The 23,667-nt window shown below is 45.8% G+C and overlaps 1 protein-coding gene across 1 annotated transcript; it reads right to left on the bottom strand.

Moving 5' to 3' along the window:
• Positions 1-7,821: 7,821 nt before the first annotated feature.
• On the bottom strand, positions 7,822-22,066 carry LOC138487368 (gamma-crystallin 2-like). Its single transcript, XM_069613943.1, has 3 exons — positions 21,815-22,066; positions 10,723-10,965; positions 7,822-8,137 (listed from the first exon to the last, which is right to left on the bottom strand). Exons 1-3 carry the CDS (start codon positions 22,064-22,066, stop codon positions 7,862-7,864), a joined length of 771 nt encoding a protein of 256 aa, XP_069470044.1. The 3' UTR covers positions 7,822-7,861.
• Between the last annotated feature and the right edge of the window lie 1,601 nt (positions 22,067-23,667).

The following is a 23,667-nucleotide window of genomic DNA, read 5'->3' as shown; positions in this document are numbered from 1 at the left end:
AATCAACTGCATTCCCCCTAGCTAGCCTGAGGGGTATTGCAGTAGACGACCTCCCGCCTATCGGAATACAGTGGCAACCTGACAAGTTCCGGTACCTGGGTATCAATGTGGGTCACACCCCGCTAATCACACACGAACATAACACTATAGCAGCAGTCACCGGCCTTCGGCGTTCAATCAAATTTTGGTCCAAACTACCACTGTCAATGGTGGGCAGAGCGGCGATTGCCAAAATGATAATCCTTCCTCGATTCCTGTACTTCTTTGCCAATATTTGCCACTACGTTCGCCCGCCTTTCTTCAAGACACTAGAGGCCATCATCAAGGACTTCTTGTGGGGTCCGCGCAGACACAAGCTCGCACTGGCCACGCTGTCTCTCCCACATAAGGAAGGCGGAATAAAACTCCCAGACCTTCATCTTTACTACTTGGCGGCCCAGCTCAGTCACATTACGAAGTGGCTGTCTGATGACACATCGGCCGAACTGGAACTACTCAGGCAATCTTCCGCAAACTTAATCCCCAAAGAAACTCTATGGTTTCCCCCTCGGCTACCTCCCGAAACTCCGCTGATTGTCAAGCTGGGCAGGCAGATATGGGCCAGGGCCTGTCACATAAGGCAAGTGAAACATCCGTACTCACCGGATAACCCCATAATGGTGGATGTGTGCAAGTCGGAGGCGGAACTTCCCACTTCCAGGAGATGGGAGGAAGCAGGCATATATACATGGGGAGACATGTTCACGGATGGGGAATTCAGGGACTTCGAGTCGTTACAGAACATTGAAGGATTATCCAAGGGCCAGTTCCTCTGGTACCACAGGATCAAACAGATCGCTAAGAAGCAGTGGAACAGCTGGCCGGAAGAGCCCACCCCAGACCCACTGCTACAGGAAATGCACGACCTCTCAGATGGATGGAGACCAGTTTCCAGACTTTACAACAGACTCATAGACAAGCCTAACCCCAAAGGTCCGGCACTGAAGGCGAAATGGGAGGCAGATCTTGAATCACCACTTACTGACAAGGAATGGGAGAGAGCACTGATCTACCCCAAGAAAGTGTCCCGGAATTCCAGATTCGGACAAATACAGCTGAATGTCCTTTACCGGACATATATGACTCCCCACAGGATTGCCTCATTCAACCCGAAAATACCCCCGACGTGCCCATGGTGCGAAAATGACAAGGCGGACATGATCCACATGTTCTGGTCCTGCATCAAAGTGAAATCACTCTGGTTCAAAGCCAAACAATCCTGCGCAGAAGCTGGCATGGTAAGATACGACTGGACGCCCGGAGAGTGCCTACTAGGTATATATCCTAGACCGGGCAAATTTAAACACTTGGTGAAACTAATGGACGTCTCATGCATTTTGGTTAAGAGAACAATAGCGATGGCCTGGAAGACTCCAGCGGGCCCCAGCCATGCTCGGTGGCTGAGCGAACTGGCGAGATGGACGACTGCTGAAACCAGGGCCTGGCAAGACGGGATCACAACCAGCGGAGAAGCCACAAGTGGAACCCTGGACTCCTGGAAAGCCCTCCTGAGCGACATGCGCTTCAAGGCAGACTATAAGCCTCCCTGAGGGACTGTAGCGTACTACAACACCCGATTTTTCATACTGATACAGAGATGGAATTACCCGAATCTGTTCCCCTCGCTTCCTGTAACATCGGAACTACAATTTTTACTTGCCACCAAACATCTCATAATTAACGCTACATGTAGACTGCTGTTGTTGTTTTGGTTGTTCTCACGTTACTTTTTCTTGTTGTATCGTTTCTTTATTACCACACTTGTAAGTTTGTAATGTTCCTCACTTTCTTGAAAAAACCAATAAAATACTTTACAAAAAAAATGGAAGGTAATGGGGAAATTGGTGGAATGGAGGCTACTGCCATAGGCAATCTGTGGTTTTATCCACCACATATACCTCATTAACTGTAGGTTCCACAATTGTCGGTTGTACCACCACTATAGATGTGCGGGTGAGAAATAAAATGGGCGTGACCTCTGAGTTTAGTGTGGTGGACGAAACCACATAGAACTACCTCCATGATATTTGCAGGTTTTGTGGTATTTAACTTACTTTGCACATGCCTATGACATTTTGGTGACATAGTTAATGAACATATACAAACCTGTGCATGACATGCTTGCTGTGGCCAAATCGTCCTGCTTGCCTGTCCACTTCCCATAGTGCATGCACTGCTTTGTACCTATTGATGGTGCACTCTAGTTTACCATTGCAACAGCTGGAGATATCGGTGCCCAGCAACTGGAATTCCATGTTGAAGTCTCCAGTCAACCTATGTGAGATATGCCATGTAGTAAGAGACCACTCCCACAGTCACACCACAGCTTTGAGGGAAGATTCCTTTACAATGTGCTCCAAGACCCCCAACCGGCCCATAGAGTCGGGGTTTGCTCAGAAGCACTTTAAGACAAGATAGCAGCACCCGTGAGATGGATGGGGGTGCAGATATATACTTCAACACCAATCAATAAGGACAACTCAACGGTTTGGCAAAGGGAGTCCGTTGAATGACAAGAATAAAAAGCGGAGAGTTATGAATATCAGCAATGGCGCGATCTTCCTTCTCACTTCAACTCCAATGAACTTCATAAAAATCATAACCTTTATACTGAAAACTCGTCATCATTGACATATAACACTCAAAAGTTGACATACAATTCTATTGGTTCGGGAAAGCTAACTTTAATATAGGTACTATATCTGTATATGGTAACGGAGTGAGGGGATTGGGTAAACACTGTCAGGTGGGAGATTGGGTAAACACTGTCAGGTGGGCATCTAAGCCCTTCCTTCAAAAATGACTACTGCAGACGTCACTAAAAGTACGACGTCCCATTGGTTTTACTAACTATAGGACCCTAGACTATTTGGTCCTTTGTGATTGGGTTGGCACCAACCCCATGCTTACTTTTCCACTTTGCTTGGCAGCACGCAGAATGGTCGGCCAGGTGCGGGGTACCCCTTAGTTACCCGGCCTTCCTCCAATTATTGTTACAATCGGTCATCTGTCCTGATAGATTCTGGTTTCACCATCACTATCTTGTGGCCAATGCTGGATTTGACTTTTATGGACTTCATTCATGGCGCGTCACTCTTTCTCAACTCTCATGCTGGACTTCTTGTACTCAGGGTGGCCCTGAATCATGCTGTTCCCATCTTCATCTTGTATCCTGGCTTGCAACATTATGTGTTACTACTGACTTCTGCAATTGTATTCACTCTCCCCTCTTGCTTCTCCGCTCTTTTTGACTGCTTACTCTCTGTTCTCTCCTCCTTTCCCTTTTCCTATCTGCTCCCCTTACTTCTATGCACTTAATCTATCAGAATTGATAACAACCTCGTCTGTTTCCTCCACCCTCCCATTTCTGTTTTTTCCTCCCTCGCTCCCTCCAGCACTATCTGAAATGTCGTCAGGCCTAGTATCATAGTCGCTTGTTTTGTTCCTCCCCTCCCTTTCTGCACCCCTCTCCCTCACCTTTTGTTTTTCTCTGGCTCTACTTAGAAATGTTGTCAGGCCTAGTATGGTAGTCGCCTGTCTGTTTCCATTTCCTTACCACTCTCTCCCTCCCTTCCTTATCTATGTCTTAGCTCTTGCACTATCTGAAATGCCGTCAGGCCGAGTACGATAGTTAATTTCACATCCTTACTGTTCATGCCTTGCAAGAATGTCATTGTATTTTCCCTTGTTTCCGCCCTTGCCTTGAAGCGCTTTGAAACACATTGTGTATAGGCGCTATATAAATAAACTATCATATCATATCCTTTTAGTAGCCATGTGTCAATTACTTCACTGTGGTTGGCCTCGAGACCACATCTTCTGTCTGGAAAAAGTTCTGATATCTTTACCTGGCCTGGTGCCGTTCGTAGGTGTGAGCCCTCGCTTCTTCTCGCTCGGCTGGTCACGTAATTCGGACACCGTGAATTTGCCTCTTTTCTATCAGTTAGTGTATTTGATTTTCGTTTTACCCACCACCTGTCTTTGTCTTCTTATCTTGACCTTCCAGAAGCAGGATATTCTGTTCTTAGTTTCAAATAAATATAGCTACTGTTTGTCTCTTCTATTGGTACGACCTTGTCATTCCTGGCACGAGTTGCCTCTGCTGAGTTTCATTTCAGCCATCTCTTCTCGATTTTGCTAAATAATAAGCCTTTTCTCGTGTGGCCTCTAGTAACCTTGGGTTGATTCTGCTTCTTGTGCAAAGTGGAAATATGCTTACATAACGTACTTCTTTTGAGGTAGATTATGTATAGTGGCGCTTGCTGCACTATCTTTCTACTAAGCATAGCAAGCTGCATGGTTTTCTTAGCTTTCTTGCGTTTCCAAGCATATGTACAGGTGTAAACTGGTCAAATATCTTTGCCATGCTTACAGTTTAAGCTTCTTACATTTGACATCGCCCTTTCACTTTAGGTTCACGATATCCTTGTTCATGGCATTTTGTCTCTTTGCGTCATTCTCTGGTCGTCATTTCTTCTATATGTGAGTCAGTCCGGGTTCTCGTGATGTCACCATTCGTCTTCCATAAGACCTTTTTGGTTTCTTCAGGGACTGTACTTGGACGATTTTCATTTCATTTGTCGATATGGTTTTCTTAATGGATACCTTACTGTCCATGGTTTTCTGGGTATTGGTACTTCAATAGGTGCTGTTCTTCTGATAGGTACTGGACAGAGCCCCACTGCGGCTCTCTGCTCGTTTATTTGCTCCTCATAAGTCGTATATTTTGGTGTGAACGTTCCTGGTACTTCAAAAGGGACGGTTGGAGTGCAGGCTTTATTTGGGACCTGCTCTACTACAAGAACCACTGGCAGCTCATACATAATATCAGCTAAGCACTGCAGCCTTTTGTGGAGGTCACTGGCTGACAATAGTTGGGGAGCTATGACACTTATTGTGGCATTGTCATTAGTGTATTTGCGGAAGCAAAGCATAAAATAACGCAGTGCATGGGACAAAAACTGAATGTTACTATCTGTCTTTTGTAGCTATGAATACAAATTTTAAATATCACAAATCATATTTTTCTTGAACCACACTTAAGGTCATAGTGGCTATAATTCAACCTTCACATGATATGATTGGTTATTTATAACGCACTTAATACCCAGAGGTTCTAAGCGTGGACCCGGGGATCGAACTTGTGTTGCTCCGCATCATCCTGTTTCCAAGGCGAGCCCGTTGCCCCTGAGCTATCCTCCCGAGACGTGGGATGGGAGCACATATAGACTCACCAGATGGTGCAATAACACACTACAAAGCTGCTTAGGGGAGAAGTTGCTAAAATAAAATCCTCCGAAGTTACATGCAGTGCCTACTGAGCCGCACAGTCAGCATTAAAGGACTTGGTTATCTTGGGGTCCCCTTTTTCAATCGCAATCTTTGCCAGTGAAAGGAACGCATCGAGTTGTGTATACTTCTCCCCTGTGTGGGTTGTGTTACCAGAGTCTGTACCACTCTTGGGGTATAGGCACATCAGAAGGTGGGTCTTCATCTGAGCAGCTAGTTTGGTGTAAGACGCATGTTAGCTGGTAAAGAACGCTGAGCTTACCAGTACTCCAGGTAGACTTTGTGGTCATCAGCATTTTCTGAGGGACCAATGAACGCCTACACTGCTCCTTCTTACTGTACAAATCATATTGACAGACTCTCTTCAGAGCAATGTTGGTAAATTACCAAAAGGAGCCCTCCATTTGCCCTGTGTGTTCTCTTATTAATTTGTAAAGTTTCTTTAGTGAATCCTGGCAGTCTTGTGTGGTGGACCATGTGTCCTATCTTTTGTCTACTGGGTTAATAGTTTAAAGAATGATTTGTCTTTCTTTGAGACTTGATAGTACCAGTTCTTTGCCCTGTTTAGATTCCACTTTATCTCCTGTGGTGATGTCCCATTTCAGAGTCAGAGTGATGGGACAGTGGTGGCCTTGAACTCCAGGTGCCTCCATCCACTCTCTCATGCAGGCTCCAGAGGAGGGACAAGGGGATGATTCAAACTCCCAAGTCCATTCCTGGGCGTAAGGCAAGCAATACCTTTCAGAACCTTGACAGCGCCTGGCCCCCAAGAATGTAAAGAGTGATTTCGGAAATGTTACGAGTCAGGGAAAAGGGGGTTACATTACAAAGAGATGGGAAAGTCGTCATTTCTTATTGCCTAGCCTCCAGAACCTGCAATAATCCTCTCTGCTATCTCAGAAGTTTACAGAAGCCACTTCACAAAGAGAAGTCCCAACACAGAAGACCTCTTCAATGATCTGGAAGAACCCACTGATGAGGGAAGGAGCAAGGGTTTCACATATGCAAGAAGACCCTTATGGAGATTATGGAGGGTGCAGTGCCCCCCCTCCCCCTTAAAGCGGTGACCTGCAGGGAATTGATGGGAAGAAATGCTTTAGACTTCAGAAAGAACAAACCTGGCTTGTATTGCACGAAGGGCAGCCGCTGTGACTCTCAGCAAGTATTTGAAGTGCTTCTTCGTAGTAGCTGTCCACACCCGCTCCATCCGCATCCTTCTCGCCTCACCCAGCTGTTCATCACCTGATCTCAGTAGCTCCCTTTTCTGTTTTCCTGGCTGATCATTTTGCTTTTCTCATGTGTTTCCGCGATAAAATGACCATTGCATAGGATCATCTTTTCATCTTCGGAAAACGTTTGTTTTAAGAAATGCATGGCTCCTTGTATGCTCTGCCAGGCTGCCAATCGCGATTAACACCTTGTGGTGGGCAGCTAGCTACTGGCCAGAAAGACCTGGCCTATAGTTGTATAAAGTTTGGAGTTGCTGAAACATAAAACGTTTAAGATAAACACATTGCACGTCTTTGCTTAACATTGTAATTACATACCTCATGCAGTAATAAAAAATCCCTAATGAGATCCAATGGAACGTCAAAATTGTGTGTGTGCGCGCGCGCGCCCCATCTCTGATTTTGGTGTGCTTAAGTGTGATGTTTTATGACTTAAATGTAACATGTAAATGTAATTTACTAACTCAGTTTGTCTGTTTACTTTACTCACTATTACAGTAACGTTTTGCTTTACCACCAAAACTCCAAAACCTGCATTGCTGCTACCACTATGTGCTTATAGCTTTATAGAGCTAGGGAGGGATCATAATCGCTTATGGGTTAATGGCCTGCCACCAAGCAATGGCCCGCAGAGAGCTAAAATAGCCTTTTGTCCACTTATATACTGTTTGTTATTTTGTTAGTCATACACTTACTGTATTTTTTGTACTTTTGGAATGTCACTTCCTGTGATGTCACTGGAGCAAAAGATCATATTGTGTCACTTCCAGTAACACTGTCAGCCTCAAAGGTCATATGATGTCACTGCTTTTGATGTCATTGGGTATGGGATGCCACTTCCACCACTTCTAGCATTTTGATGAACTGACATTCCTGGGTGCCTTGCTGTCATTGTTGGCAATCTGGTGTAATCTGGCTCAAATACTTTCAGTTTAAAATCGGTTCAACCCAGAGCGAATGTATTGAGATGGCAGGGCCCAGACAGTGAATGGAAAACATGTCATTACTAATGCCTGAATTTTAAGGGTGTGAATACTTACCGCATTGCCAGAACACAATCATCCCTGATGAAAGCCACTGTAGGTCTACAACAGTGTACATAGGTGAATTGTAAAACCTGGAGCTAACGCCTTGATTTTAATATGCGATAAACATGCAGATTGTGTAATGAACTTTTTAAATGTAGGACCGTCTTTAAAAATAATCAAAGTAGTAAATGAAGAAACAGTTAAAATAGATGAACCAGAATGTCAGATTTTATTTAGACTGAACAATCAATCGGATATTACAATCAAACTCATAATTTAATAGACATCCAGGATGCGTCTTAGCGAGCCAACCTTGGCATTCAATCCACCCCAGTTGGTGTATCGCCTATATTCGCCAGGCCTCAGCAGGTACTGCTTGCCTCGATAGTTTGGCTGTTCATAGAAGATCCAGGAACCTCCTAAGATGTTACAGGATTGTATGTCGTAGTGCTGGAACTGCTCATAGAGCGACGTGCAGTCATCTACCAGTTCCAGCATGTCACCTTTGAAGTCCTCCCCCTCGTAGACCCGTACCTTGTGAGATCCCCGGTACTGCAAAGGCAGAAAAGCAAGAAAAGGGAAACACACCAGAGTTACCAAACAGTTGAAATTCCTCATGTATCCAACTTATTGTCTTTGACATTTCTTCTCCGTTGCATTGATGTCATGCCTACCAGTTGTGAAGGTATCGTACAAAAATGTTGCCCTCATTTGTGCGCCCCCGCAGTCACTGCGACTTTGGAGGCGCACAAAATGAGGGTGACATTTACTGCACCCAAGTAGAGCAGGGATTGCGGGGGTGTCCCCCCGCTTACCATTTCGGAAAGTAGGGGACACGTAAGAAAGAAAAAAAAAGAAAAGCACCCTGTGGTGTCAGCTTCAACCCACGTTGAAGTGGGGGGGCGGGTTGGGAGGGGTAATGCAGGGCAGGGGAAGCGGGCACATATGATCCATATGATCACTGCGCTGCGCCGTAACTGCTATTGGCATTTTCGGCGTCGCAGTTGCGGGCGGCGCAGTGATCACATAAATCCATTGTGAGTGCTCTTCTGGACCATGAGCACTTGGTCAAAGAAAGAATACAACTGCATGACATTTGGATTGTTTTTGGTGACTAAGTTAAAAAGATGTGAAATGCGGACACTTCAACCCTTCAAGTTCCAGCCCCGAAAGTCCCAGGGGCACAGACTCTGATAATATCCAATGAGAATTGGGACATGTATAGTAGCAGCCAAACAATGGCACCCTGGACCGCGAAGTGTGCACACAAATGTACCCAGGAATTCTGCCTATTCTATCGCCTGCATTGGTCATAATTAGCAGTAGGCATTCCATTCAAGGCTTCCTCCATAATACCTAGAATGCTGTCTACCACTGGCACACCAGAAAAGGAGATGATGGCTTTTCGGAGTAGTTGTACTAAATGAGATTTCTTATGATATGGGAAATCTCACACAAAACAACTACTGAACACTAGCTTGATGATATGAACATGTTGGCTAGCTTGGAGAAAGCATCCTTCAGATATGAAAAATGGCATAGGCATCAGACAGAAATATGACCATATGGAGCTCATTTTGCTCCTGCAAATAATTTGGCAGCGAGGAGCCATTCCTTGTAGACATACACGTAGAGCTGTATGCCGCTTTTTGCCCTGCACATTTGCACTCCGCTGTGCAACTGAGTAAATGCTGCCTGCCAGGCTTGCATGGCAGGCAGCATTTACAACTAGAATTAAAGACTGCCTACCAGCATGGTATGCAGCATTTAGTTGTAAACGCTGCCAGCCAAGTTGGCAGGCAGCGTTTACAATGGATACCTATGGAGTCCATCTGCTTTAATGATGGCATATGAAGCCGATGGGCTCCATGGGGATCCACAGAATTTACTCCAGTGTAAAAATGCATGCCAGTGAAAAAAGGTGGGGTATTTGCATGGCATAGAAGAAGTGGGTGGTAGAAACGCAAGTTCGCCCTGCCCCTCTGCCATATGAATTAATGAAAATGAGCTGTACCATAAAGAAAATTTGTAAAAAGGCTTATGCACGCCTTTTACACATTTTCTTTACGGTACAGTTCATAGAAACGAGCCACAACATATTTTACTTGATTGGGCATGCATGTATCTGATCCCTTAAGCTCTCATTTAGTAATTCATTACTCTTTCGATCTCGCTCTTTTATCTGATGACTTAGTTTTCATTTTGTATGAATAAATTGAGTACTCGTTAGGATCACAATCATCACTGTGATATTATTTTTCTCATTTGAGAATCTTAATGAGAAATCTAAGAAATTAGAAAGAAGGTTGAGAATCAATGTTTACCCACTGCACAGTAATTTAACAGAGCCATGAATACCCTTCCCAATGTTTGCAGCATGAAAAGCCTTAGTGTTTCTGTGAAGCTCGAGACAATATCGGCCTGATTCATCAAAGTATGCCCTGGAGAAAATAAGTAGACACCCATCAGCATCCCAGATCTGCACCTGCTTCCTTATTGCTGATTTGCAAAGCCTACAATTGGAGCAAAATAGATTTGCTGCATCGCAATTCCAATAGGTTACATGCACCTCCAGATTTGCTCGAGTTGTAGGTATTCGTGAATTAGGTATTTAAGTAGCAGGTGCACATCTGAGATGTTATAGGGTATCCCCCGAGTTGCTCCAGTGCACATCTTGGTGAATCAGGCCCTACTAGAGCCAAGACATTCACCGACCTCTGTGCAAACTATCGAAATGACTTCCATTAGAACTCAGTGCTGACAGAAATAGGACCTACCTAGTTCTTAACTGGGCGTAAGAATCCCTTGCGTAAATTGGCGTACTGCTTCGTGTAGCATGCAATTAAAGGGCTGACCTCTCAATGAAGATGGAAGCACTAACTAAATGGCAATAGCATCCTAAATCCCAGCTGTCTCCACTGGTAGGTGACTGATGTTTACATTTTTCATTATTCGAATCTGTTCTTATACATATTCACAAATGTGGAAGGTGCACCAATTTAGGGTGTCAGGAATATCAACTCAACGTCAAGATCCTCGGCTTCATTGCACACCCCCGCCCCCAAACATTAATGCCATGTGAATGTCTGAGTGTCGAAACCTTGCAACTGAAAACGATTACGCAATAGGTAACTTACTGGCGCAATCAAACGGCACGATCTGATGGTGTCGTTCAAACCACTCCATTGCTGGAACTCAGGGTATTCACCCCTCCACAGGTAGTACTGGTTCCCAGTGTAGTTTTGTCGCTCGTAGATCATCCAGTTGCCATTTTTAACCTGGATGGAGTTGCAGCGGCTGAAGTAGGAGTGCAGGTCGGACGAATCCGAGCTGCACTCATAGGAGCGACCCTGGAAGTTCTTGTCCTCGTAAAAAACGATCTGCAGAATGCATGAATTTGTGCATTAAGGTCATGAAATGGCATGGATGCTTTCCCCAAAGCCTATGGGGGTCAGTCCCTGTGGTCTAACGAGGTGAATTTCTTTTAGGTGAAAAGATTATCCTGGGTCACCAACATTTGACTGCAACTACATATTGTAATAATAATTTGATCAGGCTTACAATATACATGACGATAGAAACATTTGATGTGCCTTGCCTGGACACGTTTCTATGCACTATTGTTCATATCAAAAGTGTCAAAGTTAATTTGCTCTCAAATTTCTCGTACCACTAGCATACACAATCATTTCAATAAGCCATACTAACACATACATATATCTCATTGATACCTCATACCAATTTTCTGATTCTATGTGATTTGGTAGAGTTTTTTTTTTGTCGAATTCGATTTTGGTGAGTTTTCTTTTCTTTTTCTACATTTGGCCGCAAATGTATGCGGTGGGAGACCCCCACAGTCCCGAACATCCCCCTTGCTTTATCATCACGATTACCCACCCCTATATAAATGTGCGGCCAAATTTGTCTACAAAAAATAGACAAATTCGAATTTGATTAATTCTGCCGCGATGTATCCCCTTTCTGATTTTCTGATTATATTTCTATACTCCCTAGACTTAAATGATAAGTGGACAAACATCCTTACAGCGCTGCTTAAAATTCATATGTGACCTGTCAATCTTTACACTCTGCATAAGTGACCTTGTTGCCTCTCTATGGCACTGGTTATTTTTCTGCATGCCCCTTTTCCTGTATGTGATCTTCTGGCCGCAGCTATGCCAGCGTGGCCCTAGCTGGCATTCATCTTCCTGTTCTGTGCGAGCTGCCTGTCTTACAATGTGGGGGAGACCACTACAACCCCCGGGATTGTCCCCCACTTCATCTACCAGTTCCACCGTAAGTGCAGGTATGACACCCGCAACACCAATCCCCAATCCACCCAACCAACATCCTGCCACTCCCTCCTACCCTCAACCAACCACCTGCCCCCTTCCTCCTTATCTCACACCGCAGCACAACGATCCATGCTGACAGACCACTGCCTTCACTCTACCTGCAATGGGCAAGAGCCACACATTTCCCCGGTGGGGAAAGTGTCTTGAGGCAAAGGGCATGTAGGAAAGCAGGGCACTTCCTTGTCTTCCGTTAGGGTCTATCCTCGGGCCCTGCATCCATTCGCCTGCTTTAACCTAGCTTTCCCACCTAACACCAGGCATGACAAGAAGTGGTTAAAATCAGATTACCAACAGCTAGAGGCCATTATCTAGAAACAAGATCTACAACCAACTGAGCTACCAGCACACCTACAGGGCCACAGTCTGCTAAGGTTGGGATGGATTTCTATCTGCAAGGCGAAAAAAACAGTGTTGTTTTTCTCCCAATATCAGAATCTCAAGTTGATTCTGAATAAATGTCAGGCCTGCTAATCAGCCTCACTTTAATAAAGTGTTCTTTGCCTTAACAATTTGTGCTAAAGGTTTCTATCCAGATAGGCCTGCCATACTCCCAGGTGTGTTCCTGAATCGTTAACACCGATGGGTAAGACCCCTTTGAATGCGTGCTGCTGTGCAGCCGTTACTTGGCATGCCGGCAGCTGCTAGGCTTCATAGCTACCGAACACCGAAGCATTCACAGTAGAGGCAATGTGCTCATGACATGTTGAAAGTAGCATATATTTTCTCTTCTTTAAAATGCTTTAGGAAAGGACAATTATAATGTACATTTGTGGGAACCCTAATACTGGTAGCACCAAAGCTACTATCTATGTTAAGTACATTATTTACTTTAAATGACTGCTAAGACCCAATCATTGCTTCAAAAGAATGGGGTTTACTATAATAGTGCCTCTAATAGTGCCTCTCAAGCCATATGTTATCTGGTGCCTGGAAACACCTGTATAAATGCTCAATAAATAAATATCTTGTTTTGTTGGGAATACCTTCAGAGTATCACAGCACTGTTAGAGATTGATGGCACATGTTTGGGAGAATTCTCCAGAATGGCTAATTTCCCTTACCTACTGAGTCCCTCAGCAGTTTTGCTGCATTTCTAGTATTTATTTTCTCACCTGGTAAGAGTGTGAGCCTTTTTTCCCACTCTTACATTTGTTTTGCTGTCTGCATAACATTTTTGTGTTCATAGACTGTGGAGCCTCACCTACTCCACAGGCATCATCTTTTTACTATGTGTCAGACAGCACCTTCAGTGCAGTGACACAGGGTTTTCTTTTAGACTTCCCAACTCAGACTCAATTTTCTGGGACCGACTACTGTCTCCCAGAACATAAGAAGTTGCCATTAACTTTGTTCACTGTCTTTTCGCGGGCTTCTATGCAGAAGCCCTCCTTAGGTGCCTGTATGTTTGGGGGGACAGGATGTGAGGGAGGGGTTTCGGACTCCCTGTACAGGGTCTCCTTGGAGACCCATGTCGCACTCTGAAATGATTGGCTGTGGTGACTGTCCCGGCGGGACAAGCACCCTGCTGTGCGATTGACATTCAGGCTGTGTGAATGGGGGGAAAACTGCATAAGAAGCAGGTCTCTGGGTCTGGAAAGGCATAGTCGCCACTGGAACGAAAGAACCGATGAGGAGCTCACAGAAGAGGAACTCTACCACGACTGAACCTCCCAGTGAAGCCCTGCTGCAGGTCCGAATCCTCGAACTCCAACGACAGAGAATATCCTCCAGGAATCTTCTTCCCCTGAGCTGGTGGGACCAACTAGTTTGCCCAAACTGCAAGCCAGGACTCCCTCCCCTGGTTGAATTCGCTGTACAGAGCTACAGTGGGGCGGATAGCCAGGAAGGTCAGACCCTGCTTGGGTTTTAAGGAGCGCACCTTTTATTCATTGTTTTATTCTGATGCTGGTTTCTTCCCTGGGTAGTGCAGGACCCTCCAGTCCTTCTACTTCGTGTCAGTCCGACAGTCGCTTCAGGAACCGTGAGCCTGCAGGAACGTCTGCCTCAGCTACAGCTTCTTCTCCATTCAAAGGTACTGTTCAAATCCGGCTGTTAGTTTAGTTCAGCCGGGGTGAAAGTGTGTGAAATCTTTCTCCAATCCGAGGGCTCGTCCTTCTCTACTCTTTCACCTAACTTTTCTGACAACCAACTTCGTCTGGACCTCTTGGCAAAGCCTTAACTGCGAACTACCCTGAGCTGTGTGATCTTAAGCAAAAGACTTTTGTCCTATTGACTTTGGCCCTAAGCCTTTTTGATTTGATTCTATCACTGTAGTTCCTCTTTCTAGATTGCCCTGCTTACTTACCTGTTGGTGCTGTTCAATTACTGCCTAACTTTGTCTTTCCCTGCCTTTTACATTTCTGGAGTGCCATTTTGTTCCCACTTCATTTTGTGAGCTTAACTTATCTGGAACCTATTGGGTGTGGTGTATTAAGAGTGATTTTTAAACTGCTTTACTTTAGTGACATGTTATACAACTGATGTGTAAATAAATGTATATTCTTTTACTCAGGCACCTTGAGTCAGTGTTTGTTTGAATAATAGTAATTGCTGTCCTTTGTGTAACTATTGATACTGCTCTCTTTACTCTTGAGATATGTCTGGCTACTCAGCCATCGCTACCACTTTACTGTGTAGTACAGGCTTGTACCAAAGGTGAATTTGTACTGTCACTTGTAGTCTTATTCCTGGGAGCCTAAGGAACCAGCACATTCCTGGGAACCTAAGGAAACAGGCCTCGAAAGGATGCATCTACATTAATGCTTAGTGAACAGGTTTGCTGAGTTGCCGAATCCGCTGCCTTTTTGGTGGTTTTTGTTCCCCTGAAGTTTTAGAAACTTTTTAGAAATTCATCTCAGCAAGCTTAAGGTCACCCAGTGGTAAAACGTAGGACCCTGCAAGGAAGGGGGTGCTCCTGTCATCTCACACGGAGCCCTATAGCAGGCCCCACTGGACCCTGCAGGCCACTGGGACATGTTACATCTTGTTTCTACTTCGGCCACTATTTCGTGAAACATAGAAAAAAGGGAAATGACTTGTGGGACGCTGTGGGGGAATGGTTAGCAGTGGGCTGCAGAGGGAGGCATGGGAAGCTCGTTTGCAACTCCAAGTTGTCTGACAGACATTTGAGGTAAATAAAACTGTTGGGTATGTGTCCAGAACATCTTTGCGGGACACTTTGGGGAACTTCAGTCACTATTAATCTGTAACATGCAGAGAACCAAAGTTATGACCAATTTCACATTTGCCTTTTTGGGAAAGTTGAAATCTTTTTCATATTATCTTACATTGGTTTTCATTTGACTTTTAGGACTGGTGGCAGAACCAGTGCCGCCTACACATTAGAGGCAGCTGGGTCCATATAACTATAAAGCTGTATTTTACCAAAGATGTATATAGTGGTATACAATGAACTGAGTATATTATCAGTCTTGGATATTGTTTGCCTATTTTTACCGACAACCATTTTCTGAAACATATGGAAGAGAGCCGCCCAGCGAGTATTTCCTGTTGGCTGGTGAGCATTTGGCACACCACCCTTATGTTGAGGGGCTGATTTTCTGAGCACGGCCTAAAGATGTGCACCTTAAAAGACAGCAGGCAGAAGGACCGGGCAGACTGAGGGAAGTCCAAGAAGATTTTTGATCTTTAGGAGATAAAGTTGTGGAAAGTGTTGGAGAAAAGAAGCATCTTGCCATTTTGGAATATTCTTTACACTAATTCCTTTGACCCCCACATGACCTCCTGCAGTCTTAGCCCTCTGAATGATAGAAAAGGACAGGAAACACGTTGCAGTGCGAAGTGAGTGCAAAGTCATTTTTGCAGTACGAAATGAAATTTGCACTGAATTTGCACTGCAAAAATATACTTTGAACAGTTCCATGAATCAGGGTTTGTGTCGGCAGTGCAATTTCACTTTTCAGCGGTGCAAAGAATTCCACGAATCAGCCCCTGTATGCTTCTAGAAATAGCCTGGTGGGTATATATATATATATATATATATATATATATATATATATATATATATATATATATATATATCTCCCTGCACAAGCACATCATCCTCCCTGACTAGGATAATGGTCACGCTGCACCAGATACACAGACATGATGCATGTATGCTGGCCCTTAAGGGGTCTTCGATACCTGGGTGCCATTTCCATGAATACAATACCATAAACCCAAAATACATCTGACTTTTCCTGTGATCATGCAAGTGCTGCCCCTTGTCGGCACTTAATTGGGCATTATGGGCCCGATTCTTAGAATGATTTGCTTAGGAAATAGAAGACTTGAGCAACAAACTGATCGCAACAGATCTGCATTCGTCGATTCATGGAACAGACTGCGCGGGACTTACTTGGGACTTGCGCGGAGTTTGCACAGTCCCGGAAGGTCGGTGCAAGCCATTAAGCGCCTTGCGCGAGACACCACGCTGAGCATTGGCGTGACTTGCGCAGAGTGCTGGGAAGGAGGCGAAACTCAGAAAATGGGGAAGAACATGCAACAAAGTGGGCATTACGAGGGACGGCCCGCAGGCAGTCACTTGCATGCCCAACATTTGCGCCAAATGGCACGTATTCATGGAAACACCCGCGCAGCCTCTGGGTATATGAATGGCCATGAAAATCCTTCAATCACTACGCCAGCCAAAGGCAGGCGTAAGTACAACTGTGCATAGGATTCGCAGCGCGGAGGTGGGTTTGCATGTCAGATTTAGGGGTGCGTGTATGCAACCGGGAGTGCGCGTAAGCAGCATAGCGGTGTGCAGGAACGGTTTACGCAGACCAAGCTAGGATTTTTTCATACACATGTTGTCGGGGTGCCGGGAACAGCTACGGGTGACCCTGCACAGGGTCCCAAAGATGCAGCTCTGCTTACGGAGGACCCCATGCACTGTTTGAAGGGTGCGTGTATTCGTGCCTGGGGGATCACGCAAAGGTAGCTGTTATGGCTGTTTATGCTGTGCGTGTGGGTGTGTTGGGGCGTTTTGGCCACAACTTGCAATTATGGTTAATTTGTGTAGTAAATTCCATGAATATGTGAGGCACGCATTTGGTATTCTGCGCACACTCTCATGCAGTGTCCTCCGCACGCGGCCCTTGCAGGATTTCTGCTCACATTTCCATTAATTGGCTCCTTAATCTCTGCAAAACAGATTTTCATAATGTATAACTTGCATTGAGAGCAACTATAAGCAACATTGTAAAACTATCAAGAACACTTGACAACGCATTATTGGAGGCAATGCTGTTTCCTGTGTGCAATCCAGAATGAATTTCATGACTCACCTAATCGATTTAGATTCAATGAAATACATCCCGTTAAAAAATCTTAAACTTTCCATTCTTCTCCAAAGGTGATACAAAAATAAACAAATCCATCTAAAACTTGAAACCTACTCACCCAATTCCAATCTACATGATCTACGAACCTAAAAATCACCAGTTGTCACAGTGCTCTTAAATGGCCAGGACGTTGACCTGCATACAAGTCTAACGTAACACCCAGGCCCAGCCAAGACAATTCTGTTATTTCCAGACTACTCAATTTAGCTGTGTTCTCCTAAAGCCAAAAAAAACTGGTGTCCCTAAAAAGGTTGGGTCCCCTGTGATCCCCATTTTGCCCCATCCTAGTCCAGGTATGCTTATCTTATTTTGCGACCTTGATTGACTAGTTATGCAGCTGTGTTGGTTTTAACTGGCTATAATGAAGACTCTGCCCTGATCATCATGAGATTGGAAATCAAAGCCTGAAACACCCGAACAATAAAGACTTGAAAAGATGTCAACTAGCTCGATCTTAATTCTGCCAAACTGAATTTCACTTTGTTCAAAATATAAAATATTCAACAAAATGTTTCCAACCCAAGCCTGGGCAGGACACAGGTCCACTTCCAATACAAGCCATAGCTGAACAGTGGAGCGGTGTCCCTGTCTACACTCCTCTCCAAACAATTATGGTAAAGGAGGAGTGTGGTGTGGCCCCTTTAACTGGGGTGTGTTGCCTGTTTAAGAGAACGAGTCATGACTTTGTCATGGCTTTACTTAATAAAGGGGGCATCTGTGCGCACCTACAGACACTGCAGCAGAAGACCCAGAAAGTGGCAACCCTGTGGCTGTGTCAATTTCTATGGTGTATTAGCCATGTGCTCACGTTCTGTGTCGCATCCTCGGCCTGTGTGATCACAGTGCCGAGGAGCCAGTGCACTGGGTGATCCCAGTGTTGGGTCCCATCACTGGGATCCCATCCGGGGATTCCGACCCCCCACAGGGTGCGCCCTGCTGTGGGCTGTACTGCATTATCGCAGTTCTCCTGGTCCAGCCGGGTGCTCTCCGGCTGTTGTGTGTCCTGCTCGGGTGCCCCCAGTGCAGGACACCACAAATAAGAATCCTGCGGACCCTTCAAGTGACTGCATGGAAACTGCAAACAGAAACGGCCATCTTATTTGGCAGCATTACCAGATGTAATGCCGCCATACTTGCGATCACCCTCAAAGTAGGTTTAGGGTCCCAATCTGGCCAGAGAGGGAGTGGAGGAGAGGAGAACTGTAAGGAAAATGAAATAGCCATCAGACAGTTTAAGACTACTTCTTAAGCGTCATACCCGGAAGTCCTATTTCAAACACATTCCAATATATGGAGGTTTTTGACTTCCTGGCTCCGTTTAGATTGTTCGTGACATTTTCTGGACTTCATCCAAAAAAGGCTTATCCGAGGCACTGTGATCAATGGTAAGACTGTTGGAGGTTAATCGAAATTGCCATGTCCTGTGGAATCGCAACACAGACTGTCAAAGCCCACAAACATGTTAAGGAAACGTCTTTGCTCCGTGGTCTTAAGTCAAATCATCGCACTGATAGCTGGACAACTAATTGGTGCCGCATTATGAAAACACTGTTTTGCACTAAAAGTAAAGTATGATTGCAAGTCATTTCATTAAACAAGCTTCGAGTCGTAATAAACCCACAATCCACTCATAGAACACACAGTTCCAGGCTCGGACTGGCCTATAGGGCATTAGGGAAATGCCCGAACTAAAACACACAAAATGCCAGTGTGGGCCAGTTTGGTCAAAGGGGGCCACTTTGTGGGCCCATGTAGGCCTGTTTGATTAGTTACTCACCATGCGGCTAGTAGTTTTGACCTGTGTTCCTGAATAAATGTTCTTTTAAGAAACATAAACTGCATCAGTTTTGATCAACAACCTCCCCCGTTGGTACTACTCAGTCTGTCACAAAAGGAATAAATTGCCATTTGCCACTGGGAGACACTTTTTCATTGGTCAGACAGGCGGTGTTCTGCCCCAGTCTGACCCCGCACAGCCCCCATTCAGAAGCAGCCAGCAGAAAGACCTATGCCAAACAAACCAGAGCCATCCCACTCCAGTAGTGTGACCCCGCACGTGAGTCTTACCTTCCCCATCGCCATGCCACCGGATGCCAGCCTACCGCTGCCACAGTGCGCGCCGGCCTTTTATATCCCACACCGTCGGCATCTGCATCGTGTGCACAAAAGAGCTATTTTCTAGTTCACGGGTCAGCGCATCTCATCCGCTTTATAACAGCTGCGGCGGATTAATCCGGGCCGCGACCTCTGATCACCGGTTTCATTGCCGTCCCCGATGAAAAGGGCATGGCGCGGAAAATGCCACCACCGCCTTTTTCCCATTGAAGGCCGAAAGTGCTGGTTCTATGTGTTTTTATGAAGGAGATTTGTCAGGAACGCTACTAGAATTTCTGAGAGCTTGGTGGGGTTTGGTAATGTTTATAATAACTCAATAGATCCTCTTTGTTTTTCAGTGGGCGATGTTCCTGACTGATCCTGCAATCACACTAGGGCTGGCCTGTGCCCATGCCCAGAAGACTCACGTTCTCGCTGGGCATGACCTTTTGCAATGCCCCGTGCACATGAACTCTGCACTTTTCACAGCACAGCAATGGGGATTTATCAGTGGTAGAAGTGTACCGAAAAAAGTAGTGGCACTGTGGTCTCGGCAGGGGAGCGGGTAGGTGTAAGCATCGCGCAACATGTGACTAGTGTTGGCGCCGGGGCATTCCAATAGCCTAAGGGATTAGTAACTAAGGCTCCTATTGCAACTTCACACTTGCACAGGGAATTGAATGGACAAATCTTCTGTACCGAATGCTGAATATGGATGTAAAAAGTAGAGGAATGGTAAACATAAAGCAATAAAAGTAGTGCCATACAGCTCCCGACCATTCCCGCTCACTTCGAGCACTGGGATTTATAGAGCACAAACCTAGCTGGTGGGACGAGGCACTGTAAGGGCATCTTTAACAGTAAAGCGGAGCTCAGAGGTTTCCCCCCTGTAAATGGAGTCCACAATAGCCAGTGGGCATCAGGTGAGACCGTCGAATCCCTGGACTACTCTGGGAGGACCAGGCGTCTGGTCCTCTCGCACTCACTGTTGTCAGCCAGTGGTGATACAGCAGTATCACAAAGTGCTGGGGCTCTGCTCTCATTAATAAACACGTGGTCCCAAACGATGTATATGATATGATAGTTTATTTATATAGCGCCTAGACACAATGTGTTTCAAAGCGCTTCAAGGCAAGGGAGGGAACAAGGGAAAATACAATGACATTCTTACAGGCCATGAACAGTTAGGATGTGAAAGGCCTGATGACATTTCAGATAGTGCAAGAGCTAAAACAAAGATAAGGAAGGGAGGGGGAGAGTGGGAAGGAAATGGAAACAGACGTGTGACTACCGTACTAGGCCTGACGACATTTCTGGTAGAGCCGGAGAAAACAAAAGGTGAGAGCGAGGGGTGCTGAAAGGGTGGGGAGGAGCAAAACAAGTTAGTATTGTCCTAGGCCTGATGATATTTCAGATAGTGCTGGTGTGGGCGGGGGGTTGGGGGGGGTGACAGACGAGGTTGCTATCATACTAGGTCCGGGGACAATTCTGATAGAATAAGTGCATAGAAGAAAGTAAGGGGAGGAGATAGGAAAAGGGAGAAAGGGAGAGGAGGAGAGAACAGAGTAAGCAGTCAAAAAGAGTGGAGAATCAAGAGGGGAGAGTGAATACAATTGCAGAAGCATAATGTTGCAAGCAAGGATACAAGATGAAGATGGGAACTGCATGATTCTGGGCCACCATGAGTACCAGATGCAAAGGAAGTCTATCATGAGAGTTGAGAAAGGGTGACGCACCGTGAATCAATGAAGTCCATAAGTCAAATCCAGCGCTTGCCACAAGACGGTGATAGTGAACCAGTAGGGAGACCCCATACCTTTCCCACTTAGGAATACTTGGTTGCATTCAACCAACTGTAGGCAAAGTGGGAATTCATCATCTAAAATGGCCACATTGACTATGGGGCTCATGGGTTCCGAGGTCCAGAAAAAATGCTGGCAAAAATGAATTCTGACACCAGCATTCTTTCCCGACCAAGAAAACACAAGTTTGCCAGTGGGGGCAGTGATCTACCAGCAGTTCTGACCTGCCGGGAGTTCAGCCCCTACCGGCAAATAAATCCTGGAATCACTGGCACTGGTACTACTGGTGCTGGTAATTCCACCAATCCCATCCCATGAAATCCTACTCCATGGAATGGGAATTTACTGGCGTCTTCATCACCCGTAATATCCCAGTAATAACAGGATATCGGGCGGTGGAAACAGTAAGGCAGTTTTGCTGGTATCCCACCAGAATTACTGGCGGGATACCAGCAAAACTGTAATGAGAGCCTATGTCGTCTTCCTCCTCCATGAGCATAGTGCTAACTACGGCTGTATTTAATCTACCCTTGCAGGTGGTATCTACCTTTCTATGCATTCGTTCTCCGCAGAGAAGGCAGCCTATAGAAGCTGTGAGTGTGGGTGCCCCAGTGCTAGGCGTGCCCTCACTTCTCTTTTCTGAGCAGACGATGCAGGTGAATGGAATTTCCCCTTTGGTTTTTGGGGTCCTTTCTTAGCAAGAGGGTGCAGCCCTTTGTCCTTAGCCTCTTTAAATTTACTTTTCTCAACCCCCTTGTCTGGTTTGGATGCAGCAGCCACTGGCTTTTTCTGGATGGGAGTAGCCACAAACCGCTCAACTGACTTGGAAAGCTCCTGAGGGTCTGTGATACTCTTGTCTACTAGAGGCTGGTGTAACTCCATTTAAGAATGCTCTTGCATGCAATCAGATTAAACCTGCCCGTTGATATGTCATCTTTGTTACCTGTTACCCAACCGTTCTGATATTTCAGGGATTGATGGATAACGCCTTCAAGGTTTGACTACCCTTTTTGGTGAGCTCTCTAAAGCTCTTGAGGTATTGTTCTACTGTCTTGCAGAACTTCCTGAGGATGGCGGCCTTCTTCTTGGAATAGATGGGCCTCTCTTCAGGAGTGAACTGAATAATTTCATCAGTTCCAACCGTCGGTAGACAGCTCACAAGGGCTGCACCCCACAACTCCTCTTCCACCTCCTGGTTGCGGAAAGCTAACTCCTGCTTTTCAAACCAGTTGAAAATGCCATTCCACTTCTCATATGGCTGGACTAAGTCCCTGCAGAGGTGTTACCTCGGCTTTCCTTGGGAACCACTACTAGAGACACTTTCTTCAGGAATGGAAGTCTTGGTGTCCTCCATTGAGCCTCACGCTCCATTTTGGACCCTCTGCTTTTTCTCTGCTAGGGCATTCGTCAGCCTGCTGTTTCGATTCCTCCAGGGCTACTCTCATTTCTTCCAGGGGGTGGAGCCTTTTGGGGTCGAGCACAGCACGATGCACTTGGCATCTGGCAGAAGCACGGAAACCATGGTTGAGTGTGACTTGCCGGAGGACTTTGGGAGAGGAATACTGAGAAGGGTTAACGCTGTTGCTCTCCTCTGCAGTTTCCATGCCTTCCAGGTGCATGGGCAATAAGGCTAGGGGATTCAGCTCGCTACTGGTCCCAAGATAGCCCTCTATCCCCCTAGCTTCATTGAAATATTGGAGCAGAGTTGACTCACATGTACGATATCAATTGCAATTTGGCAATCGTGATCATAAGTGGCACCATGCACTATGCCTAAAGGTAGGCTTAGCCTAATTTGGAGTTTACCCTGCCACCAACATGGGTGGCTCAGGATCATCATAGTTGTGGGTACAGAAGGGCATACCTTAAATGTTGCCTCTGCGCTGCAGGGTCTTGGCTGTCTCTGCGGCTATCAGAGTAGGTGCAGTGGATCGGGCTCCTGATGTGGCAGGGTATGAGTGCATAGTGCTTTTGGCAAGTAGTCGATGGAAAAGGGGTATCTGGTTGGCAGATTACCCCCTTTTGGAGACAGCGTTACCCTCATAAATCCAGGGATTTGCACCCTTGTCAGGTGGCAATTACTCACAATGCCCAATAAAGATTTATGAAAATACATGTAGTTGCCCACCACCGGGGTCAAAAGCTGCATGGTGTCACTTTCCATCATGCCATGTATAGACCAATTGTGATGGGGTCAAGGTCATAACCTGTCAGAGGGTAGCTGGGACTCCTCTCTACCTGGGGCAGGTGGCCTACCAGGGAATTGAAAGAGGTAGGATTCAGGAGTTGAGGGGCACACCAGTCCTTGACTCCGCAGAGTGCCAGACCTCTCTAACTGTTGGTACCACTTTGTATCCACACTGACTTCTAGACTCCTGGTCAGGTCTTTTATGTTTCCTTTTCAGAACTACCCACCCCAGAAGCCTTCAGATCATCACCAGGAGAATCTGGACCAGAGCTAGAAGATCAAGTGGGGTGCCGTG

The sequence above is a fragment of the Ambystoma mexicanum genome, chromosome 9, assembly GCF_040938575.1.
Source record: "Ambystoma mexicanum isolate Mex_15411 chromosome 9, UKY_AmexF1_1, whole genome shotgun sequence".
Lineage (NCBI taxonomy): Eukaryota > Metazoa > Chordata > Amphibia > Caudata > Ambystomatidae > Ambystoma > Ambystoma mexicanum.
Note: the sequence above shows the minus strand (reverse complement) of the source record. Positions and strands in the feature narration are given on the sequence as shown.